This window comes from Enhydra lutris, unplaced genomic scaffold (assembly GCF_002288905.1).
Source record: "Enhydra lutris kenyoni isolate GAN:26980312 unplaced genomic scaffold, ASM228890v2 scaffoldscaffold6, whole genome shotgun sequence".
Classification (NCBI taxonomy): domain Eukaryota; kingdom Metazoa; phylum Chordata; class Mammalia; order Carnivora; family Mustelidae; genus Enhydra; species Enhydra lutris.
This window is the reverse complement of record NW_019154090.1, coordinates 4519496-4539715: the sequence shown is the minus strand read 5'-3', so window position 1 is coordinate 4539715 and position 20220 is coordinate 4519496. Positions and strand designations below refer to the sequence as shown.

General features: G+C 46.9%; 1 protein-coding gene across 1 annotated transcript in view; it reads left to right on the top strand.

The window, feature by feature from the left end:
• Window positions 1-20220, top strand: part of LOC111141408 (VAMP associated protein B and C) — a 52836-nt gene that overhangs the window by 31830 nt on the left and 786 nt on the right. Inside the window, exons 3-5 of the mRNA XM_022493932.1 lie at window positions 12218-12321; window positions 15677-15757; window positions 17672-17848. Coding sequence (XP_022349640.1) covers window positions 12218-12321; window positions 15677-15757; window positions 17672-17848 — 362 coding nt within the window. The remainder of the gene's footprint in view (window positions 1-12217; window positions 12322-15676; window positions 15758-17671; window positions 17849-20220) is intronic.

Here is a 20220-nt window from a genome sequence, read left to right as displayed (position 1 = left end):
GTCACCCGCTCTCCTCAGAGGTCACTAGATGTGAGGTCTGGGGTCACCCGCTCTCCTCAGAGGTCACTAGATGTGAGGTCTGGGGTCACCCGCTCTCCTCAGAGATCACTAGATGTGAGGTCTGGGGGCCGGAACGGGAAGCTCAGTTGTGCTGTTTAACCGGCTGGGTGATCCTTGGCCAATCCAGTAATGTCTCTAGGTTCTAGTTTTCTCATCTGCCAAATGGAAGGTGTAGTATCTGCCTCATGGAGTATAATCCAGTGCCGTGGTAACTGAACGCATGGCATAGGATGGGATTGTGTTATTTTCCCACTAGCTTTGACAAAAACTGGCTAGCTTTTGTTCAGTGTGGATTGTACAGATTTGAATTGCCTTTTTAGAAATAAATTAATTCCATACATATTATTAATTGACTTTTTTTAATTTTAAGAATATACATCTTTTTCTTTCTAGGATATGCATTTCTTTTCTAGTGAAAAGCCACTAGTGAATTTTCAAATGTAATTTACAAAAAGGTGGCCATCAAATCAACTTAAAATACTACCAGCATTGCCCTGTCTACCACACAGAATGTCACGGCATACTCGCAAAGGACATGCCTAGTACATTATTTCTCTCCCATTTCTGAAAACCCTTGGGATGTGCTAGCTATTAGGGAAGGTTATAAATCATCCTTTGAGAGAGGGGGGCAGGGAGGGAAGGAAAGAGAAGGAGGAGGAGGAGATCCGCCCACAGAGCTGGCCAGGGGGACTGAGGTTTTGAAGGCACACAAATCAGGGTTGTACAGGTGCGGACTCGGGGAGGCTTCGTAGCTGTCAGATGCCTTCCTGACACACCCTGTGAGACTCTTCTTAGCTTTCAAGGGAGCTTACGTTGTGCGTCAGAAGTCCAGACACTGGCCTATCGTGTTATTTTCTCCAGAAGGTGGCAAATTACTTATTGAGTCCTTAAAAAATAACAGCTCTGTTTTAAAAACTTAGGTGGTAAAGTAATGGTTGGAAACAGGCATAACCTAAACTTTTTGTGTCTGTAGGTGAAAATGTGTGGATTCCCCAAGGGATGGTTTGGGGCTCAGTCACCTGGGTCTAGGATGGGAGTCCTTTTCTTTGTACTTCATGTCGGTGCCCATCTAGCTCGTCTCTTCTCATTCTTTGAGTGGCTCTCTCTGTGGTCTGTACCTATTGGATGAGGCATTGTAGTAGTTGAGGGGGTGCAGAGTGCTTTTTCTTTGCATTAATTGGCCCAGAATGCCATGGTTTTGGCCTTTGCTCCTTGATACACCCCATCTACTAGAGATGGTTTTGAATTATTCAAATCTGGACCTCAGCAAAATAGCTACACTTAAATGGAGATTGGAGAAGAGGAGATTGGATTTTTTCCCCCCTGAGATTTTAAATGCAAGGAAAATAGAACTTTTTGAATTAATGAATTGTTTGAAGCAGTTGGGGGGGGGCTCCCCATTTGTTCTACCTTTACAAAATTAAATCTGTTTTCTGAACTGTCTGGTGGGAAAATATTTTTAAGGTAGGTAATTTCTGAAAATGTCTTTGTGGTAAGCTGTTAGTGGTTGTAGGTTTTTTTTTGTAATACTGCAGTTTAATAATGAGGGAGTTTTCCATTAATATTCCAAACCATGTTTGCCAGCAGATACAGCAGGTGAAGTGGTAAAATTATGGGCCCATCAAAAATACTTATGCTTCCTGTAATATGATATTAAGTTTAATATTTTTATAACCCTCACTGAATTCTAATTTCACTAAAGTAGCAAGCATGCTTCCATTTGCAGTTCAATTATGCACATTGGTTGCCTTTGTACCAGGCAAATTAGAAATGCAAAATATCTGTGTGGGGGGGCATTGGAAAGAGTCATTAAAGATACCAATATTTAGGTACAGATACACTTTACTAAGTGAACCCTGGGAATTGAAAATGGATGAAAGACAAACAAACACCAATCTGCTAATGTCTGAATCAGTATTTTAAATTAAAATTCGGAGAATTAAGGAGCAGTGTTCGCTTCTGACGCACAACCCTTTCCAGCACTCCTTTCAATCACATGTTAAAGCATAAAGTTCTTCCAGTAAAATCCTGAGGACAGAGAATGCATATCAGCAGCTCTTCTTGGATGGAAACATTGGTCAATTAATGTAATTGGGTAGTATTGCAATTGATAATTAATCCTTTTAAGATTTTGCTGACTTAGTTTAATGGAGCTGCTTGCCTGCCCTGGATCAGTCAACCTTGGGCTGAGCTTTTAGGTGATTAGCACCAGCGTGTAAGTGCACTGCCCGTAGAGAAAGAAGCCAGCATTCGCCTGTCAAGTGCTGATAGCAGGAGCTCAATTTGGGGGGTTTGGGCATTTTAACAGCAACATTGTTCTTTGTTTGATCGTGTGCTTTGGAAGTCTCTGATAAGGGAAACCTTTTTATAAATGGTTTTCATGAACCAAGTTTAGTCTTCTCAGATAAGAACAACTTACATTCATACCTAAGAGACGTCTTTAGTCTTTATTACCACATAAATGAGAAATTCTTTTTTTTTTACAAAAGGAAATTAATTAAAATTCAGGCTAATTATGCTTTTCAAAGATTTTTTAAAAGTTTACTGTGATACTCAAGTTTCTTACGACTCCCGTGTTTCACTTTTTAGGAGTATGACGCTATTTATTTATTCTTTACATTTTCTTTCTTTCTTTTTTTTTTTTTTTTTTTTAAAGATTTTATTTATTTGGGGCACTGGGGTGGCTCAGTTGGTAATTGGTTGAGTGGCTGCCTTCTGCTCAGGTCATGATCCCAGGATCCTGGGATAGAGCCCCGAGTCCAAGTCTGGCTTCCTGCCCAGTGGGGAGTCAGCTTCTCACTCTCAGTAAATAAGAGAGCAGAAGCATGGGGAGTAGTAGAGGGAGAGGGAGAAGCAGACTCCCCCACTGAGCAGGAAGCCCCTCCTGGGGCTCCAGTCCTGGGATCGTGACCCAAGCCAAAAGCAGATGCTTAACCAACTAAGCCACCCAGGCACCCTATTCTTTATATTTTCAAAGATCATGATCAAGAGGACTTATCAGGTACCCTGAACATCTCACTTAGTGAATGGTAACTTCAGCTTTCTGCAGAAATTAAGCTCAAGTTTGGAGCAGCCAAGAGTTATGTTCTTTTCTCTCATTATAGCTTCTTGCATATTTATTTATATTGTTTGAGAGAGGGAGAGAGAGAGAGAGAGAGAGAGAAGACACAGAGGGAGAGTGAGAGGGAGAAGCAGACTCCCAGCTGAGCAGAGAACCTGACATGGGGCTCGATCCAGGACCCTGAGATAATGACCTGAGCTATAGGCAGAGACTTAACTGACTGAGCCACCCAGGGGCCCCAGTTTCTTGCATATTTAAACACTTGAGCTCCTCATCTTGACTCTCTTGTTTATTCTTGCTTTATTTTTGAAATTTTTAAAATTTTTTTTTAAAGAGTTTATTTATTTTTGAGAAAGAGCACATGAGCACACTTGGGGGAGGGGCAGAAGGAGAAGCAGGTTCCCCGCTGAGTAGGGAGCCCAGTGTGGGACTCGATCCCAGGATTCAGGGATCATGACCTGAGCCGAAGGCAGATGCTTAACTGTCTGAACCACCCAGGGGCCCTATTTTTTTAAAGATTTTATTTTTTTTAGTAATCTTTACACCTAGTGTGGGGCTTGAACTTACAACTCTGAGATCAAGAGTCACATGTTCCCCCGACTGAGTCAGCCAGGCACCGCTTCTCTTACTTTAGCCTCACTGTTAGCCTTGTCCTGGTGTTCTGTCCATCACAGGTCAGGATGAAGTGAAAGGGCTTTGGGAGATAGCCGCAGTAAGGGACTGGACAGGAACATCACGAAGGGCGAATAGGGAGAATGTTCAGAAGTAACAGAGGGACCTGGAATTATGTAAGCCTCAGGGCAGCCTGTTCTCGGTATTCCGGTTCGTCAGTCCCAAGAGCCATGGCTTGTAGGTCTTTCTAAGAGAGAATGTAATGTGGGGGCCACCTGGATGGCTCAGTGGGTTAGCCCTCTGCCTTCGGCTCAGGTCATGATCTCAGGGTCCTGGGATCGAGCCCCGCATCAGGCTCTCTGCTCAGCGGGGAGCCTGCTCCCCCCTCCTTCTCTTCCTGCCTCTCTTCCTATCTCTCTGCCTACTTGAGATCTCTCTCTCTCTCTCTCTCTCACTGTCAAATAAATAAATAAGTAAATTAAATAAAAAAAGAGAGAGAATGTAATGTGTGTTCATAATCCCAAGAGTTAATCAGAAAAAGGCTATATCGTGTCGTTCCATTTACATTATAAAGTATTATAGGAAACAGCAAAGTGTGTTGGAATTTTTAAAAAGATGTGTTTTAAATACATTTATAAAAAAGAGTGAGTGAAGCCTGTTCTTTGGTCAGTGCTTTGCATCTGGCACATCTCATCTTCCAGTGACACCGAGGTCCGTTTGCACTGGTCTCTGCACGAGTAAGTCAGCCGGACGAGGAGGAGTTTGCCATCTAAAATGGGCTGTACTGGATTGGGAAATCCTATAGAGAACACAGAGATAATTCGGTGTTGACTTCCTTATAAGTAGATACAGTCATTTGCCTGCTAGACTCGTAGTTTCATCCGTAGGCATCTGTAGGCAGAGTCCCAGGAAGCAGTTGTATTTTCAGCATTTTGAGAATCCTAAAAGAAGTACTGAGTTTACTCGTGATGAGGGTACACAGCCCACCGTGCTGAGCTGCTTTGCTTTCCGCTAGAATTACTTCACCTCAGTGTGGTAATGACATTGCTTTTAAGCTGATCGAGTTCTGGCTTGTTTCTGGTCACCTTAAGAAACTAGAGCAGGAGCTACATTACTCGGCCATGAATGCAGTTTGTAGAGAATAGCCTTTTGGTTATTACATATAGAGATTATATAGAGGGGACAGTTGTGATGGGAAGATTGGAAACCACTGTCTGAACCCACGGGTGGGAGAGGGTGGCTCCAGGAGATAGGACAGAAGGGAAGCCAGATGGTTAAGGGTGAAAGAAGGCCTCCTCTCTTTGTGCTACCCCAAGGAGTTTTTTAGAGGGAGCATGCTTCAAGAGTTCTTCGAATGTTGGGAGGGAAGAAGGTACCCAGCTGTCAAGCAGTGAAAACTAATACCCAGAATGTGAACTATCAAAACATGAAGTTCCGGTCTCAGTCTCGGTCAGCTGGGTAGAAGGGCAGACACGCGGAGAGGAGCTTAGGCATCTCAGCGTCAGCAGTGGCCACTAGTAGAGTGAGGTGCCCAAACAAGAACGAGGGTGTGAGGTAGCATTCTGGTGGCGGCCGCAGTGTTCGGTGATATATCGAATGTGTCTTCTCCGGGAGTGGTCCCCAGGCCGGCAACATCAGTATTGTGTTAGAAATACGTGTTCTCAGCCCCACCCCACCGCAGATGTTTGAATCAGAAACTCTGGAGGTGGGATCCCATCGCCTGTGTTTTAACAAGAACTCCAAGGGATTCCGATGCGTGCCGAACTTTGAGATGCCCTCATTACCAAGTGGGGTTAGCGGGTGAAGTTCGGAAGGTTGGTATATTGAGATGTGAGTAGGCAGGGAGACCGGGAGAGATGTGCCAACGACCAGACCAACTTGATAAGAAGAGACTTTGGTAATACCAGAGCGTGTGGCCAGCGTGCGTGTACCTGTTCTGGGGCCATACCAGGAAAGCTGAGGAGACTGGGAAGAGTTGAACTGATCGTCTTTTACTTGGGAAATAGGATTTTTTTTTTGAGGGGGCTTTTGGTCAGGAATGTGGTGAAGGCGAGTAGGGTGTGCAGGGGAGAGTAGACTGACAGGGTCTCTATTGGAGCTGTGCAGGGTGAGCTGATGGGAGAGTCACTAGGAGGAAGGAGGAAGAGCTCCTAGTTGGGGAAATCGAGTCGTCAGTGGGGGCCTGAGCTGTGATTGCGGCCAGGGAAAACGAGGAAAGGGACATCCCGAAGGTAAGATTCTGAGACTAAAAAAAATTAATAAAGCACGTGCCATGCTGCTTGTTAGACTTGCACACCTTTGCTCCGCTCACACTGCTGCACGTGAAAGGGAGGGGGCCTGCCTGGGTTCTCCTGGGGAGCCGCTGTGCTCCCCAGAAATGAGGTCATCATTTCTCTGAGGGGGGCTGTTTAGAAACATACATTCTGCATTTCCTCTCTTTTGAAAGAAGTCTGATCTTATTGACCACTGTTTTATTACCCCCCAAAGACCCTTTCCTAACAGGACCCCGCTTTTGCAGTCTGACAGGGAGACACTGACTCACGAGGCATTAACGCTGGGGAATGGTGAGCGGTCTCCTGGTAACCGGCTTCTTTTTAATGTAGTATCAGCAGATACGTTTTAAAAGTAGGATAGATGGTTTGTTTAAGAGGGTTTTATCATCAGTGTCTCTGATATTCAAGTGAAATAAATTAAGTTAATGGGAAGCTCTTTTATAGCCTGTCACGGAAGAAAGTACATAATTTCTGTCACAATTTGCATGTGTGGAGCTGCAAGAACAGACGATGAACATTTTTTCTGTCATGTCCTCGTAAAGTTCTAGCCAATCGGGTATAGCAAATTGAATTGGACGTGAGATGATAGCAGCTAAGAAACACAAACTTTTCGACCTGGGTTGGGGAGGATGTGGATACTGAGGCACAGCGAGGGTTTATGAAGGCTCTCGGGGTCTGGGTGGCCACAACTTCCTCACTCTTGCTTGCCGATGGGGAGCCCCCGAGGAGAGGAGAGCTGATGGGTGGCAAACACCTTCTTTTCCACTTGCTGCAGGTTGGGGGAGAGTGGCTGCAGTGGGGGAAGGGCCGAGGCCGCCCCAGACCCCGAGGGAGCTTCCTGGAGGTTCACCAGCAGGCCACGACCGTCACTCCCAGTTTCACGTGTTCGGCTCGCCAGCCTCATGCTTGTTTGTATTTCACAAGACCCTGCCTCTGGCTGTGTCCAGCGTTCTTGTAAGGTGGTCTCATTGCTGCCAGTACCCTCTGCCGCGTGTTTCCGCGTTCTTGTCCAACGCAAAGGTCCACATGGAAGTGATAAACTTGCAGCTGTCCTTTCAGATCAGATCTGCACCGCGGCAGCGAGGTAGGCGGCTGCTCTCTCATGCCTGCAGTTGTGCGGGCGACGCCTTGGACACCCAGCGGCGCCTGCAGATCTCCACACCCGTCTGCAGAGGTGGAGCCGGCCGCCGGGGGGTTGGTTAGAGGAGCACAGGGACTCCCAGACCCCTTCCTGTAGCAGGTGCGCGTGCATGCCTGCGCGTGTGCTGTTGTCTCTACCCGAGGCCTGGCTGCGTGCCATCCGTGCAAACTCAGGGCTTGGTTTGTATGAAGTTGCTTTCTCTTTTATTTATTTATCTATTCATTTAAAGATTTTGTTTTTAAGTAATCTGTTTATAAGCCTACCCAACATGGGGCTCGAACTTACAACCCGGAGATCAAGAGTTGCAGGCCCTGTCCACCGACTGAGCAAGCTAGGTGCCCGGTTGCTTTCTCTTTTAAACTGTGCTTTCTCCCAAGAGGCACTACACAAAACTGATGCCTTAACTTGAATTATTTAACTAGGTTATTTTCCTCCTGGCGGGGCATGGGAGGCAACTTGTTTAGAATAACAGGGTCTCAAGACCCACTTTATACTCAAAATTGTAGACCCAAAGAGACTTTTCATTTGGGGGTTATATCAATATTTATCATGTTGTAAGTTAAACTGGGAAATTTAAAGAGTATTAGTTCACTTAGTAACATTAGTAAGTCAATTACATGCTAACAGTGACATTTTTAATAAAAAATAACTTCAAAAATTCAGTGAGAAGACTGGCATTATTTGACATGTTTTGCAACTCTCTTTTATCATCTGGCTTAGAAGATAGGTTGGATTCTCATGTTCTGCTTTTACATTTATTCAGTCTGTTACAAGGTGTTATTTTGATGAATGTATGTGAAGGGAAACCATTTTTGCCTCACACATGTAGTTGGGAAAGGGGAGAGTTTTCAGTAGCCTTTTCAGATAATTGTGGACATTATACTTTGATAACACACCAAAACTTACCAAGTGGCGCTTTTCTTAAAGTTGAGTACAATGTGGAATCTTGAAACCATGATGGTGAACTGTTTGAACTTTGTTTCACTAAAATGCACAGGGCTCCCTTGCACTCTGAATGGGTTTTGCGATACTGTATGTTAGTGGAGTTATGTAGATCTGCCAAATGTTGACAGATTTCATGACACAATATCCAAAACATCACTGATCTCATCAGAAAAGTCTTCAAGTATTTGGGAAACTGAGCTCTTGATGTCAGATAGATGTTTTTCAAGGGTCTCCCTTTGGTAGAAAGCTTGGATTTTATCACTGGCAACAACTACTCTAAGTTGTTTCCCTTGAAATACAGGCGCAGTTCATTCCTTTTTGAGCATATACCTGCCATCTGCCCAGCTCTGCATAACCATTGTTTGTCTGTCCATTGTTCTTTCTAGTAACTGGTGTTCCAGGAGAAGCCTTCTAGTTCAGCTCACAGTCTAAACGTGGGGGAGCCGCCTTTCCCAAGACAGCGGAGCGCTTCACGTGTGTCTGCATTTCCTCATACAGAGTGATAAGATGTGTTGTCAAGGGTCGAAGTCTGGCAGAATGAATCCTTTTTGTTGCTTCCTCCAGGATATTAAAAGTGGAAATGGTCTTTTTAAAAAAGCTGCAAGTGTGTGGCGATGCCTGACGTGGAGACCCTTCCTCGCCTGTGCTGAGGCACAGAGTTTTACTTTGGCTCTGCACCGGCCATCACCGCAGAGCTCGGCACCGGCAGAGGGACAGAATGTCGTGGTGTTCTCGTGTCCACGCTGTTGACTTTATGGATCACCTCATGGGGGGACACTTGGGGTCTGCGGGTAGTGCTTTGAGAACCTGGGTGTGGAATCTGACTCTGGAAGCAAAGCCAGTGTGGAGCTCTAGCTCTTCCTCTAATATGTTGGCCGTGGGGTCTGAGGGAGACTGGGCTGCTTTGGTGGATTGTTGTGAGGACTAGATGGGAGGTGCAGTGAAAGCGCGCCTTCTCTGGTGCCTTTATGTAGTCGGCACTGGTCAGGTCCTGTTCCTTTCCTACCCGGGGCGCTGTGAAGGTACTGCGGATTGGGAGACTGGGTGGGGTGGAGAGGTGGAAGGGGTCAGTTTTGCCTTAGTGCATGCCTGGTATCCACAGAAAGGTCTCTTGGCTCTTTTTTCTCACGTGCACTGCAGGGATTTGCAGGGGGAACAGCAGATCTTTCTGAGGCCGTTTGCGGGTGGAGGGGGCTTTGGTTCTCTGGACCTGTCGGTTGTCTGTGTGTGTCCCAACGTAGTTTGAGTTACAGAGCCCACTCTGAAAATTAGCAACGACTTCTGATTACTGTCCTCTCCTGTGCACTGGGTGCTTTTTACAGATAATTCTGGTTCAGCCTAAGAGCGCTCCATGGTGGCAGACCCTAGGGGGCCTTTCATGCCTGGAAAAATAAACTCAAGGATGAGGCGGTTGTGCTCCTAGAGCTTGTGCACTGCTGGGGGTCTGAGTGTTGTCTAAGGCAGAGTTCTCTTTTTTCCCGTACTAAATAAATACCAGGGCAGGATTTTATCACAGCCAAGTGAAATCTGAAATTCTCAAAACCTTATTCACATTAATTTTTAAAAAACTAACATTAATCCAGGATGGCTTGGTTGGTTGGGGACTGCCTTCGGCTCAGGTCTGATCCTGGGGTCCTGGGATTGGGCCCTGTGTCTGTCTCCCTGCTTGGTAGGAGTCTGCGCTTCTCCTTCTTACTCCCCTCCCTGCCACCCACTCACGCTTGCTCTCTCACTTTCTCAAATAAATAAAAATTTTTAAAAAAGGAACATTAATCAGACAGTAGTTTGAACACCGTGACCCAACTTCAAAAAAGGTTATCAGCCCCTGTCCAAGGAAGATCACAGCACGTGTGAAGGCCCCGGCCCTCTAGTTTATCTGGTGTATTTTCCCTATTGCATTGTTCCTGGAGGTGGACAAAGCACGATGGCAGTTTAGCTTTCAGAAGAAGAGTCTGTGGGGCTGACCTGCTCGTCCACTCATTTGTTCCCAGGGTCAAGTGTTGAGCCCACGTGTGTAACAATGCCCCAGGTCCATCCACAGGAGAGGTCTTGCTAACTTGGTGGTGCCAGAAAGGGCAATAGTTGTGTTCCTGGTCCAAAGCCTCCAGCAAGAACTGCTTTTTTGTGAGGGAACTGTGTCTCTGTACCCGAAAGAGTGAAATTCCAGGTGGAGTGATCTTGGGTTTTAAATGACCTTTTGTTCTCTCTGTTGATGGTTTCACTTTGGATTTGCGGTACTCAGAATATCTCTGTTGCTATCTAGACTTGATGTCTTGTGTGTATAAGCCTTGAATTTTTTCTTTTAAAGATTTATTTATTTTAGAGAGCTCACGCCTGATGGGAGGAGGGACAGAGGGAGGGAGAAGCCGACTTCCCTGTGAGTGTGGAGCCCGACGCAGGGCTTGATCTGATGGACCCTGAGATCATGATCTGAGCTGAATCAGGAGTTGGATGCGCAACTGACTGACCTACCCAGGTGCCCCATATAAAGCCAGAATTGAAGAAAGTTTGTATATATACTGATTTTTTCCTGAAGGAGTCTCCCAGTAGAGTGCCCTGTAGCTGAGAGCTCATCAGACGGATGGTGTGGGCGGCAGAACTGCCCGGGTGACTGCGTATACCGAAACACCAAAATCCGGTGTGGTGTGGGATTGCGGTAGACTTTCTCTGTCCCCAGGGTCGAGGGGACACTCGCATTTCTGTGCCGTGTCATGTTTACTTTTATAAGATGTGATGGGGAATGTGAATTTACAGAATGTGCCTCTGTCTCCTGTTGGAGTGACCAGTGTGTGGCGGAAGGGTGCTGGGCTGCCCTTGGCTCTTTCTTGAAGTTTTGCTGCTTGAGCAAGTCATGTCGCTTCGTTTAGCCTCAGGTTCTTCGTTTGTGAACTGGTGTTCAGGACAAACTGAGGTTTAGGACACGTGCCCTTTATCTCCCGCAGGGGGTAGTTGATGGTGAAGCTTTAGGGGAAGCCGTCAGATGGGGCTCAGAGGCCAGAGAACCCTGGTTGGGTGCCTTGCACGGAAGGTGCTGGAGAAGGACAGCACTCGGACTGGTAGAGCACAGGCAAGTCCCTCATGGCGGGCCACCTGCAGGTGAGCAGCCCCTCTTCGTGGTGTGACCTGGGGCAACTTCATTAACCGTCCCGTGCTCCGGTTTACTCGCCTAAAAACAAACAGGCATTAAAATAACCTCCACAGCAGTACCTACCTCTTCACGTTTAGATGTGGTCCTAATAGACCTGCCGTCCGTAGCCAGGTTTCTGGCTCATGGGGGTTGCTGAATCCATGTTAGCGCTTTTCATGATCGGGGCGATAGGAGGCTTTTCCTGTGTGAGAAGAAGGTGTGTGTCAGGGAGCTTAACCAGATGTGTGGTTTAGCCTGCGCCTTGCAGCAGATCGCGTATCTTAAAGCAGCCGCCCCTTAACAAGGGTGTTGGTTTTTAAGGAAGCCAGCAGGAGCGGGAGGTGCCTCAGTGCAGTGGGCGTGACTTGTCTGCGGGGGCTTTTCTGTGCCGTTCCTCTAGGTTCGTGGGGAGGACAGGTGAGGTGTACGCTGGTGGTGGTTTTCCTATGCTGTGAGTGTGCTGGTTGTGAAAATTTCCCAACAACGCATGGGCAAAATTGTATTTGACGCAGTACTTGAATACTTTGATATGGGAAATGGACAAAGAAAACTAAAATGATACCGTCACGTCTAGGATTATTCTAGTTCACTTCTGAAGAGAGCATTTCGCTCTGTTATCTTGAGCAAAAAGGCATGTGATGTTTACACCTGGTTTACCTGGTCTGTAGGGCCTGTGGCCGACCTCTGTGTCAGGTGGGCCGTCGTGAAAGACCCAGGGGCTAGGAGTCAGAAGACCCGACTTCCACACCCAGGTCCCAGCTCTGCCGCTACCTGCTGTTTGACTTGCGGCAAGTCCCCCGACTTCCCAGGATCTCAGGTTTGAGACCTGAAAAGCAGAGAAGATGCCGGGCACCTTGCCCTGCTGGCCTCACCTGGGCTGTTGTCAGGCTCCGGTGAGAATCCTAGTAAAGTGCTGCACAACCGACGCACACGTTTGAGCATAAATGGCTGCTGGCGACCAAACTCTGACCCACCTAATGCAATATTTTCTTTCTCAGTGATGTTGCAGCCTTTCGATTATGACCCCAATGAGAAAAGTAAACACAAGTTTATGGTTCAGTCTATGTTTGCTCCGACTGACACTTCTGATATGGAAGCAGTAGTAAGTACTGAATGCTTCTTACTTTTCTTTAGTAATTAAAATGATTAGGTACAGAATTTTGGGTGCATGCATTTCAAGATGTGTCACAATTGCTTTAAAAGGGGAATGGTGTTTTCAAGGAGGTTTGTACTTTGACTACCTTTATGGTTTTTCTCAAACTTTGATTTTAACATTATGTGTAACTTTCCAGAACACTGCTCTTTTCTGACGTTTCCCTCTCAGTTTGCTTCAGCAGCTGCTTGTTCTGATGGGTTGTGTCTTGAATAGTTTGAGGATTCCTTCCTTTCCTTTATACCCCGCTTCCATCTCCCATAGAAAAGGGTGTTTCTTGGTCTAGGGAATGTCTTTCACCATGTCTCCCTGTACCTGCCCCCATCCCTAAGAGCCCAGAGGGGTGTGAGCGCGCGGGATGCTCAGTGTCCTGCAGCGCTTGAGCGTTTGCTTTTCACTGGGTTCTGGTAAGCAGGATTTTTTTCCCCCTCCCTAGTTTCCCTCTTTTTTTCTCTCCCCTGCTTAAATACATGTTTAACTCTGTCTCTAATTTTGGTAAAAATAAGATAACTTTGTTTTTATAAAATAAATGATACTATATTATTGTTTTTTCTGGGAAAAGATTATAATGGAAATTCTCCTTAAAGTGAGCTTTTTTTTTTTTTAATGTTTGAATAAATCAGCTGGCATTCTGGTGTCTGCAGGAATCACAGTGTACAGATAAACCTTACTGTGCACAGTCCCAGCTAGGACAGAGTGGCCAGTCCTCAAGCTTACAGATGGGAAAAAGAAGGCGGGGCTCCCTCGACACCCACATCACTTTGCAGCTTGCCGGCCCACGCTAGGGGACCGGTCCCCCGGGGAGCACCTGCACATGGGAGTCAGCCGCAGCTCACAAGGCTCTATGGTTTTTCTCTTTCAAAAGTTCTATGCGAGGGGCTTTTTATGCACCGCTTCCCTTCATATCCCAGTGTCACCTCAGCCTTTTCCGTTAGTCTTAGAAAAGCATAAATGACCATCTTTGTGGACGTTCAAGTTTGGGGCAGGAGATGAGGGCGAGCTGGATACTTGGAGATTGAGAGAGACGAGTGACAGTAGGTGACCTTCCCCTTTCATAAGAGTGATCATTGAGGCGTTTACTGCTTTCTCTTTTGTTTCCCAGAACATGAGTGTCACTTCATGTTAATTTGTGTGAGCAAGGAAATGTATGGCAAATACAAAATTTGGAATATCCAGATTGTGTTCTGCTTGGCTTTTGCTGCATGGCTTAGTGACAAGAGCATGGGCTTGGCGTCTTGGGCATGGGGCTGAGCTCTGCCTTGTACTAATGTTGTGGCCTTGGGCAGTTTTCATTAACTCTCTGTAGGGTTGGGTCACCTGTAAAAGGGGGTTAAAAACCTGGTTTTTAACATTGTTGTGGGAATTAGTGTGCTCTGTGTGTCGAGCACCTGGCACGGTGTCCAGAGTGCAGTGGATCTGAGTGCTGCTGTGGTCCAGGCCTCTGTATACAATAAAGATGAATTTCACTCCTTTTATGATAATTTGTGTAACAGTTAAAATTTTTTATATAAATGTACATTGGAGGAGATTTTGGAGATATACAAATAAGCAAAAATAAAACTAAAAGTGACCTATAATTTGTTTATACTAGACCTAACCATTGTCGTTAGAGCCTCATGCTATTTCTTTATTTTAAACTGTTTTTTGGTATTTTGATATACAGAAAGCAGAAAAAATTATGCAGTGACAATTCCTATAACCTTTACCTAGATTCACCATTGAACACTTTGCCACATTTGCTTCATTTCCGTCATAAACTTTCTTTTTTTTTGCCGAAGCACTTAACTCTTAAGACACAGACTTCATGACACTTACTCCCTACACCCTTCAGAACAAGGACAGTGTCTTACATAGTCCCAGCACTGTCCTCATAGCTGGGAAAGTTGACATTCATCCAGTCACACGATCTAACAGGGAAACCTGTATGCAGCATTTTCCAGTTGCTTCAAAATGACCATTAGTTGTTACTCTATTGGAGTGTAATACCCTTACCCCTTGTGTTTTTCATGACTTTGAATATTTTGAGTCCAGGCCAGTTCTGGGATTGTCTGGTTATTTCCTCATGATTAAATTCAGGTTAAATGTTTTTGGCAAGAACATTCCGTAAGTAATGTCATTGTGTGCATCGCATCAGAAGGCATTTAGTACCGGGTTGTCCCTCTGTTGACGATGCTAAGTTGGATTACTTGGTTAAGATGGTGACTGCCAACTTTCTGGTGTCAAGGCGCAACTGCCCCTTGTGGTTAATAGGTCACCTGTGGTGCTCCGGAGTGATTGGGTACTTGGAGAGCACGGGAATGTCCCGCTCACTAGCAGTCGCACCTGGTGGTTTTGGTCTGGTGATGAGCCTTGCTTAATGTTCTTTGGACACACGCACACAGGCACACAGATGCTCGTGTGTGTGTCCACAGAACAGACTAAGATATTGTCTGCGGCTTCCTTCCTTAGGATTCTGAGCATTTTCTCCGTGTACTGTTCAGTGTCATTTGAGCGGCACGCTAGCCACGGAAGGGGTCTGCCGGGGCTTGTTTGGCAGTCCCGTTGTTCGCCGCGCAGACGGTCTCCTGGTTTCGGCTCTTGGTACCCGCGTTGCGCTGGCTGCCTCCTGCATGGTCCTGGGCAAGGGCGGGAAGAGGTGGTTCTTGTTTTCCGCATTGTAACCTTCCTGCTATGCTGGTCTGCAGTTGTTGGCGTACCCTGGGATTCCTGCCCTCCGCTGCCCAGAGGAGGAGGATTAAGCCAGGAGTACGTGCTCCCGGAGCCTGGATTTAGCCAGGAGGGTGTCCCCACTAGCAGGCTGGAGGGAGTGGGGGTCAGCCCAGACAGCGGCGTGCTCCGGGATGTGCCCTGTTAGTAGTTGGCAGTGAAGTTCTCAAACCACTCCCCCGTGGTATACGCTTACTCTAAGAGGGGTGCACCCCGCAGAGTAAGTTTTATTTTCCTAAGGAGAGCCAGAGTTACCTCTGACCGCTCAGACATAATTTAGAAAATTCCTCTTCCTTCAGCGGTGGTTGTCTCTGTTCCATGTGCTTCCCACAGACTAGCAACAAGAGCAGCACTGGTTGGCTTGGAGGAATCAGGCAGCAGAGCTGGGGTTCGTGAAGTGTAATAAATATTCAGGAAAGCTACTGTATTTAATCTTGTCCTGTTAAAAATATTGAAATCTCAGACGTAAGTTCTTTATTTGATATACACCCGGGCTTTCTCATTAAGAATTATTTTTTTGAAATTGTCAGTTATAGGAAGAAAATTATTCTTCCAGCAGCTTTATAATATCCTGATTATTAAATTTAAATTGTTTTAGTGGAAGGAGGCAAAACCGGAAGACCTTATGGATTCAAAACTTAGATGTGTGTTTGAATTGCCGGCAGAAAATGATAAACCAGTAAGTATGTTTATCGGTAACAATAATGGGATGTTACAAGCTGATACTCATTTGCATACCATCTCCTGCAAAACCAGGATTTAAGTTGGCAAATTATTTTCCTACTTCTGATGTCTGATGAAAAAAATAAGCTGAAGTCAACAAATAAGGGGCCTTCATGAAATCAGCCTCTGAGAGACTGGTGGAAAGACAACTAATTGAAACGATTTATTTTCTTGGGAAGTGCAACCTGTTGGCTGGTGAAATGTCATAAATCCTGAAGAGCTTCTCTGACTTGGCAAAGTTATAGGTTGCTGTAAAGAGTGGGTAAGTCCACAGCAGGGAGTGATTTTGCCGTTTATCACGGGGCTTGACGGACAGGTGGTAAGCTCTCGGGTTCTCTGGTTTCACAGACTGCTGTCCTAGGTCTCCTGTCTGCTCTTTCCCCTAACGCCACCCCCTTAACCCTCCTGCCTCTTTCATTAAACCTGCTTTTAGATTAGGGTTTCTCAACCTCAGCACTGTTAACACTGGGGCCGTCTCGGGCCATGTGGGATGTTGAGCAGCAACCCTGGCCTCTCCTCACTGGATGGATAACCGGTCATCACCCATCTTGCGTGACAACCAAAACTGTCCCCAGACGTTGCCCGGGGTGCGCTGGTGGGGGCAGAACCGCCTCCCGCTGGGAGGCCCCCCATCCCCGTGCTGCCGGAGGGGCTGAAGGCAAGAACCAGCTGCCCCCGAGCTGTCCGCTCGCTTTTCTCTGTGAAGCCACGGGGCAGACCTCTCATGGCCCTTGCTCATGACCTGTTGCGAGAGCAGATTGTATCTGAAATGCTGATTTGGACCTTCCTTCAGCCTAGTCAGAAGAGCTTAAATTGTTTTAAAAAGCCACCCTGCAGAAAGTCCCACTACCCCGGCCGTTAGTCGCCGGAGTTGGGAAATGGAAACGCTCGCGTTCTGTGAGCATCGTCCGTAGCGGTCTGCAGGAAGGCTGCTGGCGTGTGCCTCTGCTGCTCAGTGTTTCCTTCCTGCTCGGCGACTGACCGCCGTCCTGATCCCGCCTCTTTGAATGGGTAATGGGGGTTTTTTGTTGCCGATTTTGTCTCTTCCCATTGCACATTTTGTCCCGGGAAGGTCATTTGGGGAACCTATGAGACCTGTGCTCTGTTCCTGGCTCTGTGCGGTACCAGCTCTGTAGATGGGGGCCTCGCCCTTTGCGGGGCTCCCTTCTCACCTGGAAGAGGAAGGGTCAAGCCCAAGAGTGCGATAGGGAGAGCCGGTCGTTGTCTGTGAGCTGTGTGGGACCCCCAGGCCAGTGATCCCCAGCACACCTGACCACCGCATGCCCTCCCGGGTACCGGCTCCTCCGCGCTCACTCTCCAGAGACGGTCATAACTGTCTCAGAAGCGAAGTGGGGGTGTGCGGCCCCCGCAGTTGAGGTATTGCAGACACGGAGCTGGTTTCACCTTCAGCCCGGCCTCAAGTTCTGACTTGGTGAAATTAATCGCCCTCTGTGGAATGTCCTCCCTGGCTTCCCGCCTCCCCGTCCGGGCCCGTCCTGGGGGTGTCGAGGTCTTCCTGGTGACAGTGATTTGTGGCCAATAACTCCTGAGCTTGCACGATTACGATATGCTGATTTTGGCAAGGCAGGAACTCGATAGTGCAGTACGCACAGCCCTTTTTCTCTTCCTTTGCAGTATTAGTCTCAGCCGAGCTTCATTATTTGCCCTTATCCATAATTTCTGGGGCCCAGTTGCTTTAGATTATTAAGATACGAGATAAAGTGATCCATTTTTAAAACAAATGTGGCATGTTACAGTGTGGATGAAACGCTACCACGTGTGGTGTTTGCTGAGAACTACTTTACTTTGCATAAAAAAGTCCTTTATTACATAGTTGGTGACACTTGGGCTTTCATTTATTTCTGAACAGCATGATGTAGAAATAAATAAAATTATACCCACAACTGCATCAAAGACAGAAACACCAACGGTGTCTAAAGCTCTGAGCTCTTCTTTGGATGACACCGAAGTGAAGAAGGTGATGGAGGAGTGTAAGAGGCTGCAGGGGGAGGTGCAGAGGCTCCGGGAGGAGAACAAGCAGTTCAAGGTAATGGCATCTTTTCTTTTCCTCAAGATTTTATTCTTTTAAGTAACCTCCACGCCGAGCACGGGGCTTGAACTCACAAGCCTGACAGCAAGAGTCACATGCTCTACAGACCGGGCCAGCCAGGCGCCGCGGTGGCGTTTCATTTCCTGCTCGTCTACAGAAAACAGGGGCTTTTCTGCTGTGATCTTGGGTGGGGAAGTTGACCCATCCCTGGTTTTGTAGAATTGTTTTGTATTTCCACATTCTTTCCCTAGGGAGAAATTTCTGTGGCTTTCATCAAGTTCTGAAAGAGCTCTGACACATCTTCCCACCCCCCCCCCCCCCCTGTCCCTTAATTGACAACCATTGTCCCTGAGCAGAAGTTTCTGAACTATTTAAATTCTTGTTCCCTGGTACTTGACATGTTATAATTCATTTAATCTCCTAAACCCTTCTGTGAGGTAGGGATTCTTACCATCCCCAATTACAGATGAAGAGACTGAGGAACAGAGAGGTTAAGTGACAGGCAGGGCACACTTGCCATGGGAAATGAACCCAGGCTTTGTGCCTCAGAGTCCACATCCATCCCATTCTCCTCCTCAGTGTGCAGACTCTCGTCCTCTTGTAAGGAAACAGAGCCCCTCTTGCCCTCCCATGAGTGTAAACTGAAGACGAACTCTGAGATTAAACACAAAATAGCAGTGGTTACCTTGAATTCACAGTGTCAAACCCTGCTCCAGCCCAGGTGGGTGAGAATCTTTCCTCAGTAGAGGAAATAGGTAAATACCGACCTGTACTCCTTTAACACAGGCATGATTCTGGTCTTTGAGGATTCTCGGTGGGTCTGGGCAGTGGGGTCTCCTCAGACTGGTCACACGATGATGAGATTAGAGATGGGAAGTCGTCACAGTCGACAGGTGAAGATGACAGAAGGAGAAATGCGAGTCTCCAGCTTGTGGACGTCGACGAGGCTGTGGGCGCTGGTGTTAGAAGGTCAGGTTGCGCTGGGTGGTGAAGGCGAGCCGCACTTCATTTGGCCTTGGCGGCCTGAGATGCTGTGCCAGTGACTGTCCACACTTGACTGGCTTTGAGTCTGCGGTGGTCACAGCGTCTCCTGGGCCCCCGCTCGCAAAACATGCTGAAGGCCCCTTCCAGCTTTAAAAGTATGTCTGTTTCAGACAAGGTCTTGAAGAGAATGTTTCCGAACATCTAGTCGTAGGAACTTCTGTTGCAGCTTAACTCTGAGGCTGGTCTGGTCCCTTCTTCTCGATCATGCCACTCACCATGCCCTGGGCTTCTGCTCTTTAACCACCAAAGCACCAGACACACGTAATAAATACATCCCGCTCGGGTGACTTCTTCTTTTATTCTGACCGTGCCGTCGATACAGGAGAATCAACAGTGTCTGGAGAATGGCATCATCTTCTTTCTTTGCAGTAATCTTAATTTGCCTCCTTCAGTAACTTCTTTTAGTATGGAGTAAATTATGAAGCTGCCACTTTACTTTTTGGCTAAAAATCCAAGATATGCCTAAAGCTTCTCCTTGAGTGTATTTCTCTTCAGAAACAGAGTCCTGTGCTGTTTAAAGTGATAAATAGGTAGAAATAGCTTCTATATAAACCCAATAAAATAAATGCTGTATTTTGCTCTGCCCATTTTTTTTTTGGAAGTTAATCGAATAACATCGGTCGTTTATCACTATGCAGCGATATTGGCCATGCCCCATGAGCAGAATATCTTTAAAATATTACCAGACTAGTCTTGACAATAGAAGATTCTTTATCCTGCCCGACACTGATTTCTTGTTTCGTGTTGTTTCGTTCTTTCATTTGACCAGCACATCTCCCGAGGCCCTCCCCTGTTCTCGGCGCTGTGGGCGCGAACACGAGCTGTCCCTGCCGCTGAGGAGCTCTTTGCTGACTAGGGTCACTGGGGACGCAAATACTGACGACCTGAGTGATGAGTGGCCCCACAGAGACGGCCACAAGTGCCATGGAGCCTCAGCTCGATGGGCTGGCTGCCTGTTTTTTGCAGGACTGACAAGTGTGGGGACGAATAGATGGGGTAGTTAGCCAGAGATGCCCCTGAGCCCGAGCAGAGAGGCCTTGCTGCGCGCCATGTTGAGGAGTGTGGACTTGGCCTTGGGAGCAGTAAAGGAGGAGAAGGTTCCTATTCCATGCATTAAGTAGGCAATGTCCGAGATGCATAGATCAGCTTCAGTCACATTCTAATATTCCACTTACCATGTCTTCTGCACAGCAGTCTGCACGTAACTCATTGATACAGAGCTCTGCATTTGAAAACTTCTGGGCCTCCCACCTTGTAGCTTCTTGCGATTTTTATGCTTGTGCTTTGGGAAGTGCCTGTCATCTGAAAACCTTTGACTTGGTAAA